This window comes from Hippocampus comes, unplaced genomic scaffold, assembly GCF_001891065.2.
Source record: "Hippocampus comes isolate QL1 unplaced genomic scaffold, H_comes_QL1_v1.1 scaffold36, whole genome shotgun sequence".
Lineage (NCBI taxonomy): Eukaryota > Metazoa > Chordata > Actinopteri > Syngnathiformes > Syngnathidae > Hippocampus > Hippocampus comes.
Window position 1 is genome coordinate 5352102 of NW_017805695.1, and position 21924 is coordinate 5374025.

Here is a 21924-nt window from a genome sequence, read left to right on the forward strand (position 1 = left end):
CACACACACACACACACACACACACACACACACACACACACACACACACATATGTATATGTATGTATGTATGTACGTGTGTGTCTGACTGTTTAGTGTGTGTGGGGGGCTGTAAAGGAAATTGTCAGGGAATTCACCCGGACAGCTTGAACTTTGAATGAAAAGAATCGACTCAACTCAGGAACAGATTGTCTTTTGCTGATCAGCAAAGGGGGCGAAGTTCCTCGAAGGCTGCACAAGTCGTGTTGCCTCTCAGATCGAAACCCCACCTTTGCACCCCCGCTGACCACTTTTTATTCACAGGATATGCAAAATACAAGTAACATATCAGAAAAACATTCCTCCTTATTTGCATGTCGCGCTTTCCAGCCCAGCCCACCGATATGCCCCTCAGTGGACACCTGGAGGCTAAAACATCTTCCGGTGACATGCTGCCCTCCCGAAGTTGAACCTTCCTGTCTATACTGTATTATCAGTTAATGAGGCCTTGGCTTCATTCAGCTCAAGTTGGCCCTTTTTTCTGTGTGCTCCATTGTGTACAAGTTGTGAGAACATGGCGTTCGAGGTCAATCAAGCATATACTGAAATGAAACTTTGAAACATGATAATATTAAGTTTGTCTTTCTCCATCAGAAATGTAGCACGAAGCACAAATGTCAGAAACATCTCAAAGACAGTTATTTCTCAGATTCAAACAAAAGTAGAACACAGTGGAAACGTACTTAGGTCACTGTTAGATTTGTAGTGTTGTTTTTTAATACAATGCACAAACACAGGAATTATTCATTCCACTGGTCAACAAACGTTTACTTTCTTTTCTAATATGAGATGCAAGTATACTTTTGTAGATTTTTTTGGGGTGCTGATTATGAATGTGCCTTCGTTTTTTCATTTCACAAAGCAGCGAATTCAGATTGAAAATACTGTACTTCATAGAAGTTTAAAGTCAACATTAGAATTGTAGTGTTTTCAGTCTGTAATTTTTTGATACATAACACCAACACGGAGTTATAGCATTAATCATATAAAAAAAGGGGGGGGGTCACATTGTTACAGTATATGCAAAACTGTATGTGAAAAAAGGTCACAAACTAAGCTGAGCTCATCATTTTTGAATTAACAGGAAATTTCAGACAACAATTTCTCTTTGAGCAGTTAATAATGTTGTCAAAATTAAATTAATCTCTGGAATTTCTCCCTACTTGGTGTGTGGTAGCATCAAAGAATTGCATCTGTTATTACTGATGGCAACTCGGACTGTCACTCTGTTGTGACTCAGTGCATAGAAGCTAATGACATGACTATGGCTCACTACACTCAACAACACTTGCTCCGAAATAGTTTTGACCTCACAGAGAATAAATTTTTGCCACATATTTGCCTAAATGGTTGAAGAACAGCATTACATAATGACATGTAAATTAAAGATAAATCATATTAAAGTCGTAGTCTTGAAATGATCTGGGCCAAGCTAATTTGTCTTATATTTATCTCTTGTTGCTGTCCACTTTATAATCATGCATTAATCCATCCACTACCCAAACTGCTGATCCTCACGAGTGTCGCCGACATGCTGGAGCCTATCCCAGTTGTCTGCGGGCAGCAGGGTACACCCTGAACTGGTTGCCAACCAATCATAGGGTACACAGACAAACAATCATTCAAAATCATGATCACACCGAGGGACATGTTTTTGAAAAGTGTGAAGAAACCGGAGTACTGTACCTGGAGAAAACCCACACAGGCGAACATGCAAACTCCACACAGGAAGCCCGGACCCCAGATGTGAAACCTGGATCTCTGTACTGTGAAGCGGGTGTTCCACATAAAAGGACATTGGAAACCAGATTTGGCCTTGAGTTTGACACATGTGCCATAGACTTAACTAACCATGAGAGGTAGTCTCGGATGGCTGAGGATGTGCAGACTGAAGATCTTAACATCTTTAACAGGGAGTGCCAGGTGGTCCCTTCCATGCTCTTGTATTGAGGTAACTATGTTTGGCTCCAATAAATCTAATTCTGAATTCATACGATTATTGGCACCAACTGCACAAACATCATAGTTTTGTAAGTCCCACACCACTGATCACTTTATCTCTGTTTGATGACTCTGCGCATTGTCACACAGCTGTCATTGGGTGGTACTACTGCACAATGGTACCCTTACATTACAGAAGGTCTTTCTATACTTATATGGCATGTCTTTGTTTATCATAGTTGCTTGTTACTGCAATACGAGTGTAGCTCGTACTGGCAGAAACAAATTCCTTGTGTGTTTTACATACTTGGTCAATAAAGATTATTCTAATTCAGATTTTTATTTTAAAATTTAATGTATGTAAAATCATTTTTTGGGGGGCGAGCCCTGAGAACATTTTGGAGGTGGGCTACCAAGATACCAACGAACTCTGTGAGTCCAGACACTGATAAATAAAACGAGGGTTAAATTAGATATTTGGAGATCATTAGGACTCACACTCCAGATCAGTTGGTGGCGGTAATGGCGAATTAAATTGTTTGGCAACCACCATGCCAAAACCAAAAGAGGAGGAAGAAGATATTTGGCGCTCTGTCATACATGGCGTCACAGAATACGCATGCGTTCTCGACACTTGTGGCGTAGCAGCATGACGTAAGCCTGGTGTCCGGTTAGCTAGCTTCTGGCTAGTTAGCAAGTTGATTTAGCGTACCGAGGAAGCAAGAAACTTTAGTTTACCAGCAAATAGATTTTTTTTCTTTACTGCTTTTGGTGACAGTCGACATCGATAATGGACGACGATTCCTACCCCAGGACACTGTAAATTCCAATAGTTTTACTAATTTCCGAAACGTTTGCTGTGCTAATTTTAAAACGCGGTTGCTAACTTAATTTGCGCTGCCAACACGAAGTCAGGCGTTTATTGGTTTGTATTTCTGGCAACAGTGAAGTTGGAGACAACGTCCATCCACAGTGTTTGTAAAAATATAAATTCACAGCTATTTTTGTTGCTCGTTCAATATGCTCCGTAACAGTCGAATAGAGTCAAACTACCGCAAATATCATGAACAGCTAAATTAGCAGCATTAGCTCGGCGGTTTGTCCGACTTTCAAGCGAATGGAACTAAGTTGCACTAACACGTTGGCTTGTCTGGGTTAATCGCACACAAGCCCTTACGACACTTGTGTTGTTGTTGATATTATTGAATTATTGGAGTACTATTACAGAGGTTATTTTATTTCCTTCCAGTTACGTGGGAAATCTCTCCAGGGATGTGACAGAAATTCTGATTCTACAACTCTTTACTCAAATAGGGCCTTGTAAAAGTTGTAAAATGATCACCGAGGTAAGTGATGAATTTAGTTTAGCGCTATATTGCGATTCTGAAGTAGAAATGCCAAAATTAATCTATATATGAATGTGTTACCAATGTACGCAAAGCGACTCAATTTATACCTGGAGCGTTACATTGGAAATTTGAAATTCGCAGTGATTTAATCTTTCCCTCGCTAATGAAAAAAAGCGACAGGAATTTGAAGTCACCATTTAACGTATGCAACGTAATTGAAAGCTAAATTAATTACTTGGTTTGACATTTTCTCTTGCAGCATACAACCAATGACCCCTATTGCTTTGTGGAATTCTTTGAGCACAGAGATGCTGCTGCAGCCCTAGCAGCTATGAATGGAAGGAAAATACTAGGGAAGGTGGGATACTTTTATTGGTACAAATTTAGTCATTTTGGAACCGTGGTATGTTTGCTTCTTGCGTAGAAAATGCCTGCCTTCCTGTTAAAAATGAAATGTTTGTTTCCTTTATTTTCAGGAAGTCAAAGTAAATTGGGCCACCACTCCCAGTAGCCAAAAGAAAGACACATCCAGTAAGTGTTTGGAACATTTATGTACTGGGAGTGAAAAGGGAAGATATTTTTTGTAACGGTAATTGTTTTTATGCCATTATAGATCACTTTCATGTGTTTGTGGGTGATCTAAGTCCCGAGATTACCACTGAAGATGTGAGGGCTGCATTTGCACCTTTTGGGAGAATCTCGTAAGTTTACTTCATTTCTATATTTATTTTCATTATCACAGCATTAAAGCTTTCCTCTAAGAATCATGTTTTGTCACCTATTTTCAAAAGCTTGTATTACTGCAGCAATATCATTTATAGAATACAGTACTCAAAATGTTATGTACCACTTCATTGAGAACACAAAAGAATGACATTGATAGCTGTTTGCAAGCCATAAAAGAATAACAGCAAAACAAAAACATTTGTGTATACATTGTCCCCCTGGTAAATTCTGTAAAGTGTTCTTGAAAAGATGAGTTGGAAGGAAAACAAACGCATACCTCTGCAGGTTTATTAAAATGTTCTCTAGTAATCTTATGTTGATTTTGAATTCAGAATTAGTTTGAGGAGCCGCAGAGTATATATTTTTTGCCTTCATCGGAAAGAGAGATACAGTCAAGTTGTGATTGATGTGCAGATTCTCAGTTTTCAGAGTTTTCCCACAAATATTTACCATTTAGCAAATAATGTCAGATTATTTTATACAAATCACCCCAATTTTCGATGGGCTCATATGACATAACTGTAGGCAGAGCCATCATCTTTGTTTGCACAAAAAGGCCAAGAATATTTAAGTTACTTGTTCTTTTGGAAGACAAATTTAAGTGACCGCCTGTTTTTGTTCATTATGTCAATGATTCTGGATATTTATGATTTTGAATAGTGTCCATCATTCCTATTTTTGTGAAACTTTAATTGCAATCTGGGCATCTAGTTGCACTTAAATTACACCTCATTTAGATCTGATTCTGTTTTGAATTCAACGTGATATAAAAAAAAAAGTCTTCTGTCAGTCAGTGTTCTAATAATTAGTATACATCACCCAATGCATGAAAAACAAAGCTGTAGTTTTTGCCAACATAACTTGAGCCATCCGGTGATTTTCTGTCGTAACCAGAAAACAATGCACACTGAAGTCCTTTTAAACTCCCTGAGAGAATTGTATTGGCCGCATTTGGAGTTGTTGATTATCAATCACATACTGAAGTGCTCTCTTATCGTTGCTCTCCTACGCATATTTAGTCTATGGTAAGTGTCAGCGCAATGTCAGCTGTGTATGTGAACCTGAACAGCTTTTAGATGTGGGTCTCAGTGAAGTAATAGCATTTTGGTTATTTTTACAGAAATGCTCATAGGATTGGACAGGAGCTTGAAGGCTAACAGCAAGGAACTGTGCACTCTGGAGACTCAGATGTAGTTTTTTTTTCTCTATTTATTCCATTTTTCCTCTGTCTTTATTTGTAGATGCTCTGTCTTTACGTGATATAGTATAGACAATCACATTCAATATTAAGTGTATTCCTCTAAATCTATATTTCAAATGTTTCATATTCAATTGTCTATTAAGTTTTGTCGCATTAAGGTCTTCTTCCCAAATTTCTGAAAATTGTCAATTTCTCAAAATTTTCAGCTCCCCAAATGCCATACTCTCCATATTGGTGGTAAAGAATTGACCAAGGGAAAAAAGAAATCTAGCCATGTATGCCATTTTATTCCTTTTTTCCTCTTACATATTCTATACATTTTTAATTTGTAGGCCAGAAGACTAGTTTAAGAATGCATGGTAGTGTACAGCGTATATTTCATGAGATTAAGAGTAGGAGATAAAGTGGCGCTCTTGTGGCAATAATTTGATAATACATCTTATGATGTGTAAAATCTTTCTGTAGACTGCATGTATGCCTACTTAAATTCCTGCTTTTGAGTCAGTGAGTCAGCACTGAGTCCAGGGTCCTGATAGCTACCAGTAATATAGGACAGTGTAGTGGATTCACAGTTCAGTGTGTCTTGCGTGGCTCCTTTTTTTAAAAACAATGCATTTTAACCGGAATACTCACTGAAAATCTTTTCACATTTCGCTCCAGAGATGCTCGTGTTGTGAAGGACATGGCGACAGGCAAATCAAAGGGGTATGGATTTGTGTCCTTCTACAACAAACTGGTAAGGCTCCAGTGCCGCAACACAGATGAAAGGTTATTTCTTTTCCTGTTTATTATTCTTACTTTCTTTTTGGGCAAATATCTATAGAAGTGTAACGTAATACACACAGTCATACCTGCATAACCTCCTACTATAACACTGTTGAGAATAACATGAACAGGATCATATGTAGATTACTAACCCGAATGTCATTGCTGAATTTACCCACATAGTGGCCACGCCTCATTGAGTCACTGGATGCATCATTTGCTTCAGGCTCGGCTCGCTGAACACCGCAACTGAAGTGGACCCCTGTGAAAAAAATTTGTCGTCCGCTTACACCCGTACGCCAAGTGGTAGAGCACCGCACACTTGTCTTTTTTAAATCGGACCTTAAAAACATGGCATGAATTGTCAAGGAAGACGTGGATTGCCTCAAAGAAAGGAAAACGGGCACAAATCAATGAGAGAGAGAGTAAAATTTTTGAGAAGCTGTTGACAGCGATGGATTGCGCCATTCACAGGCTGCACCCATGCCTTTTGGTGACAGAAGCTCTCTATGCTTTGATTTCTAGCTGCAAGTACATATGATAATAATTGTTAATATTATTGTAAACACTGTGATTGGCCAGCATCAGTCCAGGCTGTACACCACCAGGGACTATTCCAGAGAGCTAGTTTTTTTTTTTTTTTTAAATGTCTTGCTTATTTTCAGCATTCTCTGCTACGGTCCTTTTCTGATAGTGTTCCAAGATTGCCTATTTCAAACTAAACATCCCCATCCCCTTTGCGGTTATAGTAAGCTGGCCGCTATTTGTTTAAATTCAGCATGTTCAATTGGTTTTGATCACTAGTATTGCTAGTCGGTATACAGAAATGTATTCATTCAACTCTCGGTTTTGACTTCTTGATTTGTTTCTATAGGATGCTGAGAACGCCATTGTTCATATGGGCGGGCAGTGGCTCGGAGGTCGCCAAATCAGGACCAATTGGGCAACACGAAAGCCACCTGCTCCAAAAAATTCGCAGGACAGTAAGTTTAGAATGCAAATGTTTGCTGATTGTACAGCAATGGTGTGCTGAAGTTTTTTGGGGGGTATTTTTGTACCTTTCAGATGGCTCAAAACAACTGCGGTTCGATGATGTTGTGAGCCAATCCAGCCCGCAGAACTGTACAGTGTACTGTGGCGGCATCCAGTCAGGGCTATCTGGTAAGTAGTTTGCATTTAGTGTTGTGTTGACACTTGGTCAGTTTCGACATATGTACAATAGAGTACTTTTTCTCTCTCATTATGTCAGATACCTTAATGCGTCAGACCTTCTCACCATTTGGGCAGATCATGGAAATCAGAGTTTTCCCAGAGAAAGGGTATTCTTTCATCAGGTAATTACAGCATTTGACCCCTAGATGTCAACCAAGTTCTCTTGTCGGATGAAATTGCTTGATAACACTCTTCTATTTGAAAGGTTTTCCTCCCATGACAGTGCTGCCCATGCCATTGTGTCAGTTAATGGCACGGGCATTGAAGGACACATAGTGAAGTGCTACTGGGGCAAAGAATCTCCCGATATGACCAAAGGCTCACAGCAGGTAAAGTAATTTATCCGAAGTCATATGTTTTGTTATGTTGTTGGAATGAACGTCAATCATGCATCCTTTCCAGTCAAGTCGGTTGTTTGCTCCCGATTGTGTGACTCCATTATTTCTTTATTTCTTGTCACAGGTTGAATATGGTCAGTGGGGGCAGTGGAATCAGGTCTATGGAAGTCCACAGCAGCAATATGGGCAGCAGTATGTGACAAATGGATGGCAAGTTCCCTCCTACAACATGTATGGCCAGTCATGGAACCAACAAGGCTTTGGAGTAGAGTATGTATCAAAATCATACGTTTCATTCCAGCCTTAGACTGCCATGATACTTCCTCAAAGTTAGAACGCGTTTGTTAAATATTCCTCGTTTGCAATGAACTTGCATATTCATATATGATTGAATTCACAGGCAGTCTCAGTCGCCCGGCTGGGTCGGAGGATTTGGCTCTCAATCGGCTCAGGCTTCAGCCTCCGCGAATTCAGTCGTGTCCAACCTGACCAACTTCAACATGACTGGTTACCAGACACAGTGAGCTGGTCCGAACACAAGCCCATTACTAAGAAGAACCAGCTCTGGTCAAACCATTATACATAAAGCATCTGTTTGCCTCATAGGACAAATAACTTTTTTTTTTGTAATGACTGTGCCCATTTCACTAAGAATGTTTAATTTTATTTTATTTTTTTCTTCAAATGAAATTTTCAGTGTATGAACATGCTCCAGGACAATGAAATGCAAGTCTCGCATTAAACATCGCCATCAAATTAATCAGTCCGAATGTGTTCTCACTCCTGTGGCGCTTGTTGGCCCCTTTGTGAGAATTATTTTTTATCAGGGATTAAGCAGTAAAAATTATCCTCATGTCATATGACCTTCATGGTGCACTTAACCTTGTATTTGCCTGCATTCTGGAACGTGGAATCTAATCCATCTTGTACTGCAATACACAGGTGAGCCACCTGCCTGTTTTTACTGATATGGACCAGAGCAAAGGGACAATAGGTGACATTTAATGCAGTAGTCCTACTGAACAGCTGCAGTATCTGTTAGCTATGGGCGAAACTCTCAAGATCACCTCGCAGGAAAAACTCGCCCCAATCACATTTCAAATTTGAGAAATAGCTTTAAAATACATACGTAAAAATCACATCCAAAACTATATTTGTGTTCTGGTGGAATCACGCTTGAAACCTCGAACTACAGCAATACATACTCCTATCGTGTTCTTCACAAATATAAAAATCCATTTAATATTTTCCATTTGTTAGTTGTAGTCGAGTCAGAATGTTTATGTACTGCTCGTGCTTGGCGCGTTTTTTTTCTCTATTTGATACAATTGGTAAGAAAAAGTCACAAGACTTGAGTTGATATTTTAAATTTAAATCTGCAACAATTGCAATGAGCCACGGCAACCTTACAGTATTGGTTTGTGTTGAGCCAATAGCCATAGAGTCACTGCAATTTTGATGCGAATGAAAAGTGCTTTGGAAAAAAGAGCTCCTGGAATACTTCGCAGAGCACAACAGTTTCGATCGTGTGCTGTGGCTTTAAAATAATTACAGCAGTGGTGAGATTTCTCTGAGTGATGAGCAAAGTTCATGTTACTTTCACTGCTCTGACAGCATGTTCTTTGTAAGCTTTTGATATATTTTGTGTTGGTGAACCTGTCTCATAAAAAAGGAGATTAAAAAAAAAACCTTTGAGATGGGCTCACTGTTGCATTGAAGTGTTAAAACAATTCATCATCTTGTTAACAGATAATCTTTATGCTGATTCTGGGCTGGTTTCCTAGAGGAATATAAAGTCTTTCTTTTTCATTATTCCTTGAAGACCAATCCCTGATTATGGAGCATTTTCTAATCAACCACCTTTGTAACGACAAACAGATCGTATGTCCTTCCTTACTTTTATTTTTTGGCTTTTTGCATGTTGGTGGAAGGATTTGTAAATATGGCAACCCCCGCCCCCTCTACATTTGCCCCTTGGTGCACTCTGAAGTGAATTTCAATCATAGGCACCTTTTCATTTGGCTTGAAATTATGTGCCATTTGTCGTATCATGTGTGTAATAGACTTGATTTTTTTTCGGGGGGGGGTCTAAAAGAGCTGTTTGGGATTAACAAGACAATTGACAAAATAACAATATCCCCAAATAATTGCAGCTCCGGTAATGCTGTGTACATCACTATGGGTTGGATGTTCTGAAAAACCTTGTCAGTCAATATGATTAATTTCATATGGGGGGGCCCCTAAAGTGGTTTGGCCAATTTTAAATCGCCCACTGCGGATTTGTCCTTTTTCTTGAAGTAGCAGAAAGCAGAGATGATGTTTTAGCTTGAACTGCACGATTGTGACGTGCACACAGTATATGTTTGTTGCATAAGATATTGAATGTAATGACAATTTGCTTCCGTGATAAGTGATGTTAAATAAAGGCTGGGGATGGTTTTCATTAGAAAAAATAGAAAACGCAGTTTAGTCACTCGAAATAAAGACACGTTCAAACCACATCTGTTAGTATCTTTATTAGACACGTATTCAGCTGCATCTTGCATCTAACCAACACAACGTTGCTCACTTGTATTCGAGCATTTGCAGCTCAAGACCAGGACGGACGTGAATAACGCTTGATTGCACATTAACATTTAAGACCATTACTCACACTTCAACAAACTAAGCAAAGAAGTTGACAGACTTTGAGTAAATGGAAAAATAACTTAGGCATTTATTAATTTGTTATACTGTGTTGCACAACAGTCTATTTAGATATAGAGAACTTACACAACACTTCTAATATGTAGTTTCATGTTTAAGTGGAATCTACAACATTTAACACTGTAGTGATCTAAGTTTTTGTGCTTGAACATTTTATCTGATGTCTAGACAGCAAAAAAAAAAAAAAAGTGTCCATAATTTACAGATTTCAGTGAAACTTGACTCGTCCAAAGCTCAAGTGTTTGTATGTTGAGTTGAGAGTGTTAATCTTGGAGGATATTTTCAGTTATGACATGTTTCTTTTAAAGCATAAACATATTTGATCTGTAACTCGTTCTTCATCCCCTTTGTCACATCTCACGGCTTTATCACATATGACAGTCATATGTGGGGACAGTGCAAATTCTCCCTGATGGCAGCGCAGCCTTTGTCCCTCGGTCCACGCAAACCAAAATACTCCCATCAGAGGCATTTTTATCCGCCTGCGTGCGGTAATTAGAAAAAGAAGTCACATACATGCCGATCGTTTTTGCGTCGTGATCCATCAATTTGTTCATGTATTCTGATTGTAACACATTTTTACACTTTTTTTCTTCGTAAGTTATTGCAGGTCAAGTCATTTCATATACTGTACTAATGTCACTGACTCAATGCAATTTTTAAGACGCAGGTAGACAACCATTCACACTCGGGCAATTCAGGGGGTCCCAATTAACCTACCATACAATTCAATATTGCCGACACTGGAGGCTTATACTTACGATATGATTGGTCACCGACTTCCCATTGATTTTGTTTAGTTCGGTTATGTCCTCTATCCCAATTTTCTTCAAAATCAACTCAATCTTCACTGTAATGCCAGACATAGCACTTTCAAGGTGGAGAACCTGCCTGGCCAATCTGCAATTGACAGAGAGACATCGTGAAGAGACTTGATTAATGTCATATAAAATGTAGACTTTTTCGGGGGAGGCGAAATGTGACCTTAGAAACTGTTCTCGGTCCATAAACGTGTGACCGGAGTTGCTCTTTTGGTCACTTAAGATCACTGGAGTCTTTTCCCCTAATTCTATCCCGTAGTTCATTCCAAGATTGTTGAGTTCAGCAGCAAGAGCATCCTGAGAAAATCGGAAAATTCAAAAGCTTTACAGGACTTTGTCGGTCAGATGAAGAAAACAACATATGAGATCATTAGAATGTTTTAAATGGTGTCGAGGTCAAAGCATGTAACTCGACAAACCCTCTTTTCCTCCAGCTCTGTTTTCATCTTTTCCTGTTCATCCTCATCTAGAATGTGGTTCCCATCACGGTCAAACTGTGAGAAAGCTGCAGAAATTTCATGATCAGCATGTCCCATCCTGCGACATCATCAGAGTGGTGAGGATTGTGTTTCAATCTTTTGGCATAACAAGATGCGGTCGTAATCTTTTCCACGTACTCTTTTAAAGTTTCCCGAAAATCCTTGAATTCAATTTCGCCCGATCCAGCGCGTAGAGCCCTCTGAACATCGGATATTTTCTCATTTTTAAGTTTCAGCTTCATGAATGTCTTCATGTAACTCTGATTGGAAAGAATCCAGACCACGTGAAATCCTATTTAAATGCTGAATACACAAACAGTGGTACACCACGTGTTACCTGTTTGATGATATCACTGATTTGGAGCTCATCTTTTTGGGACGATAGCTCCTCTTTCACCTCCGAATACGTGTCATTTATGATGGCGAGAAACATGTTCTGAAGAGATATGAAACGTGAAACTCTAAACATACAGTGTTATATGACTTTCAAATGACTTGCGTAGCAGGATGGCTTACGAGCAGGACAAAGAAAACGAAGAAAACGTAGGTGACAAAATAAATCGGTCCGAGGACTCTGTTTGCACGATCAATTGCATCGTAGTCAAAGTCTCCGAGAATAATCCTGAACTGGGTGAAGCTGCGAGGGGGGAAAAAAAGATGGAAAGACTGATGAGTTCAGGCACACCGCAGATTCAAGTTATTCTGCTGTTCCGGATATATCTCTTACATGCACTTGACAAAGGTGCTGAAGGATTCCACCTCTGTACCAAACAGCAAATATCCAAGCTGAGCGTACGCGAAGAACACGATGAAGAACATTATAGCAAATCCTATAATGTCTTTGGCACAGCGACCCAGCGTGGAGGACAGCTGGGTCATGGTCTTATTGAAACTAATGTACTTGAACACCTACGGTGACAAGAAGAGCGCACGCTATTTCAGGAAAGGTGGCACATGTCAACGTTGAGAGCGGAGCGCGGCAGAATTTTACCTTGATCCATGCAAAGAACAAGTTGACTGCATTCATATTGTTGTATTGTGTTTGCCAGAAGGCCAGAAACTCAAAGTCGGCGTAAATTTCCGGTTGGTCCAATAATTTGCCAAGCAACTTGTCCACTTTTACTGTCCGGAAAATATTGAACACAATGGCAACGACGGCGAGCTGGAAATGAGAGACGTGTTCATCGTTTTAAGCTTACTGAAAACCTGGAAGAATTTCTCCCGAGTGACATGTTTCTTACCAGTATGACTACGATGTCAAGTATGTTCCAGATACTTTTGAAGTAGGAGAACTTGTGTATTCGAAGCTCAAGTATCTCCTCCACAACATAATAGAGGATGAATAAACAGAAGACCATCTCACAACCCAGGATGAAGTAGTCCCAGTAGTTGATGTAGCGAATCAGTTTGACCGTTCGTATCTGGTAAGAAGGGATCGCTCCGCCCGTTGCCGGGAATTCCACTACCAACCTATCAACAGACTCGCGTCAAACACAAATTGCCATTCCGATCGAGCAAATTGGATTTCAGGCTGTACCTGATGACACAGAACATGTTGATGTTTGCATTGTAAGTGGAGAAGTCAATGAAGATGGCCCTGGTTCCTCGATCTAGCCAGAGGTTCTCCTCCAGCTCCCTGAGTAGAACCGCGCTTTCCTCCTTGGTTCGACCCAGGTCCTGGTAGTATCCGGCTCCGCTGTAGGTGGTCAGCAAACCCCAATGTGAGGAACCCTTGATCACTTTCTCAGTGTGGTAGCTCCATCTGCAGAGGTACGAGGCCACATATGGAATAAATATTCGAAGAAGACAGCGACTGATGTCGTTTTCTCCGGGGGAGAATTTGTAATAGATACGCAACATGAGCTTAACTCAAACATCTTAGCCTTTCTCCTATGTAAGCTAAACAAATACATATGTCTCTTTGAAATATTGTCCACAAAGATGTGTACATTTATATTTGTGAGCACTTCTCCTTTGCCGCATGTATGGCAATTCACAACGGTGATTAGCAAACATGATTGTTGCAAAGGTATACGGTGGTCCCTCGTTTATCGCGGGGATTACGTTTAAAAAAATAACCCGCGATACATGAAATCCACTAAGTAGGATTTTTTTTTTTTTTTTTTTTACAATTACACGATATGTTTTAAGGCTGTAAATCTCATCATTAGTATTTGTTCACATTTCCCTCATTTAAATGTGCTCAAAGTTCAAAATAAGTATACAGTTGTATTATTATTTGTTTATTGTACAGGAGACATGGCAGGGAGGAGATGGCTTCAAATTGGTCTCAATTAAAATGTAAAAATTTAAAAAATAAAAATAAAAGGATGCCGAATTACACTGTAAAAAAATACAGGTCATAATCAAAATATAAGTCATAAAATGTAGCAAGGGACCACTGTGCCGCACACAGTAAAAGGCGATTCTAAAATATGCAGTTATACTGTATTGGGGAAACGAGAGCATTTGCCGAGCCACACCGCTCCCCCACCGACTTGGGTCACTCCATCCACAATGTTGACCTTTAAGCAAACTGCTAACCCACACAACACTACACACACTGTCTGACACCTTCCATGTACAGTGAAAACCGAAAAGAGTGATTCATGCATGAAGAAAACACCTCTCCAATGTGTCAGACGCCATCAAGTATTGGCCCATGTCGAGGTTCTCTGTTGGTCTGGTTGGACACTTGTGGTCAGTTGGGTGTCTTATTCTCGCTGCATGCGGTCCGCCAACTTTTGTTGCTAAACATGGTGTCAGGTGTGTATTGTCTCCGCTAGCCTTTGGACAACTTGGTAGATTTCTAGTTCGGCTGATCAGCTCTGCACTCTTCCGTCTCAAACCTCTGCTTGTATGTTCTCCTCTCTCAAGGTGTTGTCTAAGCGACTTCACTGAGTTACTTAAAATCTCTGCCTCCGCTTCCCAACTACTGTGGATTGATCTGTCAATCAGACGCACTCTATGACTGACCGATGTCATTTCAGCCTGGACGGTCCTTGTATTTAAATCGAGTTTGTGTACTTGTGCACCCAAACATGCTTCTTTTTACACTCCACCTAACCCAGAGCGCATGGTCGACTAGCTTATTCTGCGTTGTGCCCCGACACTCAAGGTGGGCGTACTTTGCTGTGACGAAAAAAGGCGCATCCAATAGGGGAAGGGCTGGCGGAGTGATTTCAGAGTGTGAACAACAATAGAGCAAACAGTAGAAAAAGCCTGCTTGTTACATTCTGTTTGGATGCTCCAGAAACACTTCCAAACATGGGCAAGCTTCTCCCGTGGCGAACATCACGAAAAACTAAATGCACTTGGCAGTCTTATAGTGAGCAGCCATTGCTCATGTGCAACCTTGAATGAGAGTCTGTCAGTCATGATTTTTTTGCAGCGCAGGGTGAAAACCCGTCACAACACAGATGAACGAAACAACTGCTCTCATCATCACCTAGATCACATTTCTATGTCATTTTAGTGTATTATGACTTGTTCATTTTATTATTTGGTCTTATTCAAAGTACATTCTTGTCATGAGTGGTAAGGCGGCACTCTTTGAGCCTTCTACCGGCAAGCCGCCCAGGAAAGAAGAGCAACCCGGACAGTGTGAATCTGCACTGACGAGGTGTAACTTACGCTGTGCCGTTGATGAGGCCAAAGTTGATATCATCCTCTTTCTTCTCATTGTAGACATCGTAACATCCTGTGATCTCATCCTGGAAGTCTTTGTGAACTTTGCAGGAGTTGTTCTTGATCTTGATCTGCCTCATTCTGGGAACTCCCAGCAACATGTTTTCATAGTAGATGAAGGACTGATCTCCAGTGGCCAGGGACTGGTTATTGTACCATTTAGTCCAGTAGAGGCCATCGAGTAATGGTTCCTGAGCAAACTATTGATAGAGAAACAAGTTGAAATTGTCAAAATAACCCAGTTGCCTCCTACTGTGTTTAAAAAAAATAATAATAGGAGAAATCCATCAGGATAAATACTCACAGTCCAGAAATCCCCCATGGTGCTAATGGACTGAAACTTAACCCCACTTTCTCCAGCTGTGTTTACAAACAGGTCAGTCATGGCTTTAGTGTAATAGTAGGTGGTCGAGCTCGTCATACCGTACGTCACTGAAAAGAGAACATTGTGACATTATTCACGACTTCACGTGATGCTATCTGGCTTTGTACAGGCTCGCCTTAAACGTTGCTCCTTTCAGTGCTCCCAAGATAAGACACGTCAAAGGCAGGACACACACAAGCTATCATTGGACACTTGTTGTTCCTTGGATGTATTTATGTTGCCACCATCAGATGGATCCAGATTAGAGGCTTTAATTTGTTTGAGGAGAGAGCGCACCAGCCCCGTCGCAAATAGCCTCGTCAAACAATGTCAATGTAACACAGACAAAGAAACAATGGACGAGGCCCAATGCGCTTATCGCTAAAAGGCAAAAAAGGCTTGCGGTCATGTCCCTTTCACGGCTAATGGCTCGACAAAAGCTCTCAGGTGGAGCGTTCGGGAGGACGTTTGTGGGAGGCATCGAGGCAGGAGTGTGCTGGAGCACTTTTTATGGGAAGGTGACTGTTCCAATTTCCTTGATACGCTTTCACTCATGCTCTCAATCCTTTTTCTTTTTTTTTTTTGCGCTAATTTAGAAGTCATTTTAGAACGCCGTCACATGTATTCATAATCAAGGGACCATTTGTGGTCAAACATTTTCTAGTGTCTCGCAGCGGTTTAATGACATGTTTCCTTCATTATGATAACGTTGTGACAATTAATAATTATAACCAACCTCGGTAATATGAATACTCACCAAGATCTTGACCATGCAAAATGAGGCAACCAAAATATGATCAACAGCTCTCAGGATGCTGCAATGCAGTTCACCATCAATGCAAACAGCCACCATAATAAACATTTTTTTAAATGAAACTGCATTATTCGTAACCAATTCGTAAGGGCAGAGTATTTTTTTGATAATGCTCTTATAGGGCCCATTGCGCAGGTGCCTTTGGATGACGACTCGAAAGTTTGGACAGCCTCGCTCATGATATAAATGAGAAGATTTGTCCAAAATTCTTGTCATGAAATATTCATAGTTTTTTAGTTTTTTGTTTTTTTTTGGTTGTTTTTTTTTGCGGTGGGGGTTGTTTTGTGAGGGGTTAAAGGGGGGAATTGGCAAATGTTGTAATAAATGCATTGTTCTATTAAAAATTTTGAATATCTAATTTAACGTATTCCCTTATAAAAGGTTAATAGACAACATTACACATTGTATTTTTTGGTTAATCCATCTCAACTAAACTTGACCTTTAATTCATCTTTGTAAAGTTTTGGGTTAAAAATCAAATTTGTTGTATCACCATCCTGTATGAAATCAAATAAGTCTAATTTTCATCGACATTTCACATGTCTCATAACCACATTTCACAGTGATCTTATTACTTACAAAGACAAATATCCACTAAGAAGACCAGATAGATCATTAGCTCCCGTAGAGTTGTGCGGACAAACAGTTCCCGGTTGCCGGAGGTGTTCTCCGTCAGTGTTGTTCCCCACAAACCTACCAAGAATATTGAAAAGAAGGAGGGGGAGGAAAGAAGAAAATTGTTGTGCTATTGCATCCATAAAACTAGTAGATCACGATTAACATGCATTTGGGAGTGATCATTGTCTTGGTAAAGATTCATAGATGAGTCTTAAGGTAAGGTTGAGATTAGGACCAGAATGTTCCTACCTTTAATGAAAGAGCAGCAGCCTCCACGTTCCTTCGACAAGATTTTATCAGCCAAGTGTGGCTCCTCCGGCAACGGGCGAGGGATGTCCACGTTGTAGATGCTCTCCATGGAGCCCTGAAAGAGGGGCTGCGGGTTGTAGACGGTGTTCACAACTCGGGGCAAGGGCGGCGAGTTGTCAATGTAACCCTGGTTCACCCATGAACCCATGTTTTCCAACTCGCATTCCACCTGGCTGGACAGGTGGCTTTCGGCACGGTTGTTCAGACTCTTCATGGTGCAGGATCAGAGAGGAAAGTCAAGCAGGGCAGCGGGGGCAGCTTTTGAACACCTGCGCAGTCGGATGCTTATAAGGGGGAGGTGACATAAGCAATGTGGAGGGAGGAGCTGCCGGCCGGGCCCTCTGCAGGAGCATTTGTCGTCATCGTTAGGAAATTGAGGCGACAGTATGATGATGGCTTGCTGATGGCAATAGCAAGAACAAATTGCTTTTCGACTGACTGGCTAAAAGGAACTGTGTGCAGTTACATTTAATCTTATGTAGGTATTACGACCCCAAAGAACATGTTGCATTGATCTCGACTTACACCAATCATAAAAACTGTGCCGTTGGAAGCTTTGCTTTGTTTTTATTGGCAATATTGTAGTGGCTGTTGTATGTTGATTACTATAGATGTAAATTTTTGTGCTGTAGAAATGCACTGCACCGTATTGAAAGATGTTCATCATATATTTCAGTTTTCTGTATCAGCTGAGGGCGGCCCGGTGTCCAGTGGTTAGTGCGTCGACCTCACAGTGCAGAGATGCAGGGTTCGATTCTGGCTCCGGCCTCCCTGTATGGAGTTTGCATGTTCTCCCCGGGCCTGCGTGGGTTTTCTCCGGGTACTCCGGTTTCCTCCCACATTCCAAAAACATGCATGGCAGGCTGATTGAACACTTTAAAGTGTCCCTAGGTGTGAGTGTGAGAAGTCTAACATTGTGCCCCTTTTGTTCAGCTGATACATTCATTCATTTTCCGATCCGCTTTATCCTCACAAGGGGCGCGGGGGATGCTGGAGCCTATCCCAGCCGTCATCGGAGAGTAGGCGGGGGGCACCCCGAACCAGTTGCCAGCCAATCGCAGGGCGCACATAGACAACCATTTACACAAACGATCACACCTTGGGAAAAATTTAGAGTGTTCCATTCACCTGCCGTGCATGTTTTTGGAATGTGGGAGAAAACCGGAGAACCCGGAGAAAGCCCAAGCAGGCATGTGGAGAACGTGCAAACTCCACACAGGAAGGAACCCTGCACCTCTCCAGTGTGAGGCAGACGCACGAACCGGTCGACCACCGTGCCCGTAGATAAATGTCATTTTTCAAAACAATTTCAAAGTGCGTACAGTATTGTAAATATGTTGTGTCAAGTCTTCCTAATAATTCAGTAGTTTAATACACAACATTGTTTTGTGATTCGATCCTCTCAATTACTGTCCTGCTGAGCACATTGTTGTCGCCACTGATTCCCAACTCGTGCAATCATGTGCTCCTCCTGAGGTAAGCAATCAGTTGTATCCTGACTCTATTTTTTTCTTCCTGCTGCCAACTGTTCGCTGCTGGTGACTGAATTAATGAAGTGCGTAATTGCAGTGTCACTGACACGCACTTTTGACTCGACCCTCTATTCATTTTTGACATGCCAACTGTCAGAAAACGTTGATTAGGTATGCAGACATTTAATGTGGCCAATGAGTCATTATGACCATCTGTATCAGTGTTGGCTACATCCAGCTTCTAGTGCTAAAACGAAATGCCCCTCGATGCTCATGTCACATGCATGTCACGTTATGTGTCATTTAAAGGCCTTGTATGATTGAGCATCGTACCTCAGACATTTTGGGATGGAAATTCCCACATGGATCCATACGTCTTCTCCAAATCAAATCAGTTTGCGGAGCCCAGTAGTCCAGTGGCAGTTGGGTGATACAGTTAAGCCACTGCTGCTGTATCTTTTTTTTTTTTTTTTTGAAGCGGGGGGTTTGGGTCCAAACGTTGATTAGGTATGCAGACATTTAATGTGGCCAATGAGTCATTATGACCATCTGTATCAGTGTTGGCTACATCCAGCTTCTAGTGCTAAAACGAAATGCCCCTCGATGCTCATGTCACATGCATGTCACGTTATGTGTCATTTAAAGGCCTTGTATGATTGAGCATCGTACCTCAGACATTTTGGGATGGAAATTCCCACATGGATCCATACGTCTTCTCCAAATCAAATCAGTTTGCGGAGCCCAGTAGTCCAGTGGCAGTTGGGTGATACAGTTAAGCCACTGCTGCTGTATCTTTTTTTTTTTTTTTTGAAGCGGAGCGTTTGGGTCCAGCTCTGTACGCTCACGCTTCAGCGACTCTGAACTAAGCGATTCCACGCAGCCATTAGCACACAATGGCGTTTAATTCCTGCTGCCCCGCTAAAGCCAGGCCGGCATCTTGCTCAGAGGCTTCCTTAATCTGCTCTGGCTTGTGCCACCATTCAAACTTTTCAAATCCGTGTCAATCACTTGACAATGGGGCGTGATTGCCATTTAAATCTGTTGTGCTGCCCCGGCTGTAAACAATCTTATGCTGGTCTGCGTGAGACACCAAGTACAAATCGAAAATCGATTTCATTTCAAATCATAATGATCGTGCTCTTGAAAATGACGACTAGAAATACTGTTGTGGTTTGAGTACGGTAGTGATCTTATTTTTGTCACTGCTGACGTAAGAATCTGTTATCTCGGTGCACAGAAGCTGTGAACAAATGGAGGATTTACATGTGAGGGTGCAGCGCAAGTGGACATGGCCTGCCATTACCGTTAAGGCAAGATCGTCTCTCTCTCTCTCTCTCTCTCTCTCTCTCTCTCTCTCTCTCTCTCTCTCTCTCTCTCTCTCTCTCTCTCTCTCTCTCACTCACACACACACACACACACACACACAGAGTAAAGACTAACCTCTAAGTGACATTATCTGCACAGTAACAATGTTTCGTAGCGCACAAAGAAGGAAACTTTTCCAAAAGTTTTTGTGGCTATTTGTACTATTACGCAATTGTTTGTAGGATAATATTGAATATTACAATGTCAGTCCATCAAGGCCAAAATTATAATGATGATCTCCATAAAAAGGACAGCAGAATATATTTGATCGAAAAAAATTCTTTATTCTCAATCCAAAACTATAATTCAGCATGTGAAAAACAACAGATTGCAAGTTGAATTTTTTTTTTCCCCCAGCTCCCCAATAGTTACATATTAGCTTCAGCTATGCAACTACTACCTATGATTCTCTGAATGCACTAAAATTGCACAACATTTCCAGGCTGTATATTCAAAGCAGCCATAAATACACAATTGCATGTTCAATCTAATGGTCATTTTAATGACACTACATGTCTGACATCATACCATGCAGTGAAGAACCTGCTCGGTATCCCAGCAAAGATATATCAAAGACTTAAAAAAAAAGAAGTCTTTTGATTACCAAACAAAGATAATGAAAAGACATAAATCAATACAAATGTATTTACTGTCTCCGTAATTGAAGAAAAAAACATGATTTCACGTTGCCACTTACAACACTGTTTTGCATGCCAAACGGCAGATTATTGTTATTATTATTATTAATTTCGTTTTTTTTTTTTTTTAAATGTTGAGCTGATCCCCCTCAAACTGATATGAGAAGGAGGAGTTGATATAGTCCTGCCCCGTGGAGTCGTACCTCATGAGGTACTGATAGTTGTCAGGCTGCACGCAGTCAAACTGCAAGTCCACCCACTGCCCATGTGCAGCGTTGTGCTTCTTGGTGTCCGTCAGGATGCGGTTGAGCGCCATGATGTAGCTGAGAGCCATCTGCAGGGTTTCGTACTTGGACAATTTCTTGTCTTGACCCCACTGCGGCACCACCTTTCGTAAACGGTCGAAGGCCGTGTTCAAGCCCTGCATCCTCTTCCTCTCTCTGGCATTGGCAGCCATCCTTCGGCGCATGGCCGACTCGTATTTCTCCGGGCTCTGGGAGTCCACTTCTGAGGATTCAGATCCCGAGTCCGTGCAGCTCGTCCGGCGAGGCTTCATGTTTTTGTTGGAAGAACTGAACCGGCAATGAGAGCTTTCAAAGATGTGAGTTCAAATAGTTCTCTTAGGATGTGCCCTCGGTGGTCTCTGATTGTCTGACCTCCCAGTTGGTTGTCCTTTGCTTTGAGCATCAAATAGTTAAACCTCCAGGGAGCGGATAGTCCGAAGAGTCCAAGGTGTCTGTGCTCCAGAGAAGAAAGCAGCTTTTTATAAGGCACACAGCAGATGAACAGGTGGCAGCAGGTGGAGTCCCTGCCCTCTACCACCCCCTCACACCCATGCAACAGACTCCTAAACACCCACTCACAGCACGTACACACACATGCATATAAAATCTACACACGCGCGCACACACACACACACAGACACACACAAACAAAAAACCATAATGAAATTCCAATTATCTTGGGCTGGGCTCTCTGACCGAGGCTTCACTCGGTGCCATGTGTCACAAGCACCAAAGTCTACCATCTGCTTGCACAACCGATGCTGCAAACAAACTTGATAAAGCTGACAACAAAATGA

General features: G+C 41.2%; 3 protein-coding genes across 4 annotated transcripts; 1 reads left to right on the forward strand and 2 right to left on the reverse strand.

Moving 5' to 3' along the window:
• The first annotated feature begins 2595 nt into the window (after nt 1-2595).
• Nucleotides 2596-9693, forward strand: tial1 (TIA1 cytotoxic granule-associated RNA binding protein-like 1). 2 transcript variants are annotated; one of them, XM_019882171.1, is made up of 12 exons: nt 2596-2798; nt 3229-3325; nt 3588-3686; nt 3805-3859; nt 3942-4029; nt 5916-5991; nt 6895-7003; nt 7086-7181; nt 7270-7354; nt 7438-7561; nt 7695-7840; nt 7971-9693. In XM_019882171.1, exons 1-12 carry the CDS (start codon nt 2770-2772, stop codon nt 8092-8094), a joined length of 1128 nt encoding a protein of 375 aa, XP_019737730.1. In that variant the 5' UTR covers nt 2596-2769; the 3' UTR covers nt 8095-9693. The 2 variants fall into 2 exon arrangements, with proteins under 2 accessions (XP_019737730.1, XP_019737731.1); XM_019882172.1 differs by lacking the exons at nt 2596-2798; nt 3229-3325; nt 3588-3686; nt 3805-3859 and adding an exon at nt 5175-5244.
• Nucleotides 9694-10071: 378 nt separating this feature from the next.
• Nucleotides 10072-17613, reverse strand: pkd2l1 (polycystic kidney disease 2-like 1). Its single transcript, XM_019882169.1, has 15 exons — nt 17309-17613; nt 17021-17134; nt 15568-15695; nt 15210-15463; nt 13114-13338; nt 12818-13046; nt 12568-12738; nt 12304-12485; nt 12093-12213; nt 11914-12012; nt 11715-11836; nt 11517-11634; nt 11261-11394; nt 11038-11176; nt 10072-10758 (listed from the first exon to the last, which is right to left on the reverse strand). Exons 1-15 carry the CDS (start codon nt 17580-17582, stop codon nt 10645-10647), a joined length of 2424 nt encoding a protein of 807 aa, XP_019737728.1. The 5' UTR covers nt 17583-17613; the 3' UTR covers nt 10072-10644.
• A 2914-nt stretch (nt 17614-20527) lies between these two features.
• On the reverse strand, nt 20528-21563 carry atoh7 (atonal bHLH transcription factor 7). Its single transcript, XM_019881903.1, has one exon. It carries the CDS (start codon nt 21397-21399, stop codon nt 20971-20973), a length of 429 nt encoding a protein of 142 aa, XP_019737462.1. The 5' UTR covers nt 21400-21563; the 3' UTR covers nt 20528-20970.
• Nucleotides 21564-21924: the final 361 nt, after the last annotated feature.

Excerpts from the sequence above, each read along its gene's own strand:
- tial1 (XM_019882171.1), top strand. The coding sequence starts at position 2,770 with ATGGACGACGATTCCTACCCCAGGACACT. Across the intron at positions 7,355-7,437 it reads AAAGGGTATTCTTTCATCAG|GTTTTCCTCCCATGACAGTG; the intron begins GTAATTACAGCA and ends TCTATTTGAAAG. Across the intron at positions 7,562-7,694 it reads TGACCAAAGGCTCACAGCAG|GTTGAATATGGTCAGTGGGG; the intron begins GTAAAGTAATTT and ends TTCTTGTCACAG.
- pkd2l1 (XM_019882169.1), bottom strand. The coding sequence starts at position 17,582 with ATGAAGAGTCTGAACAACCGTGCCGAAAGCCACCTGTCCAGCCAGGTG. Across the intron at positions 17,135-17,308 it reads CTGCTGCTCTTTCATTAAAG|GTTTGTGGGGAACAACACTG; the intron begins GTAGGAACATTC and ends TATTCTTGGTAG. Across the intron at positions 11,837-11,913 it reads TCAGTGATATCATCAAACAG|AGTTACATGAAGACATTCAT; the intron begins GTAACACGTGGT and ends CTTTCCAATCAG.
- atoh7 (XM_019881903.1), bottom strand. The coding sequence starts at position 21,399 with ATGAAGCCTCGCCGGACGAGCTGCACGGACTCGGGATCTGAATCCTCA.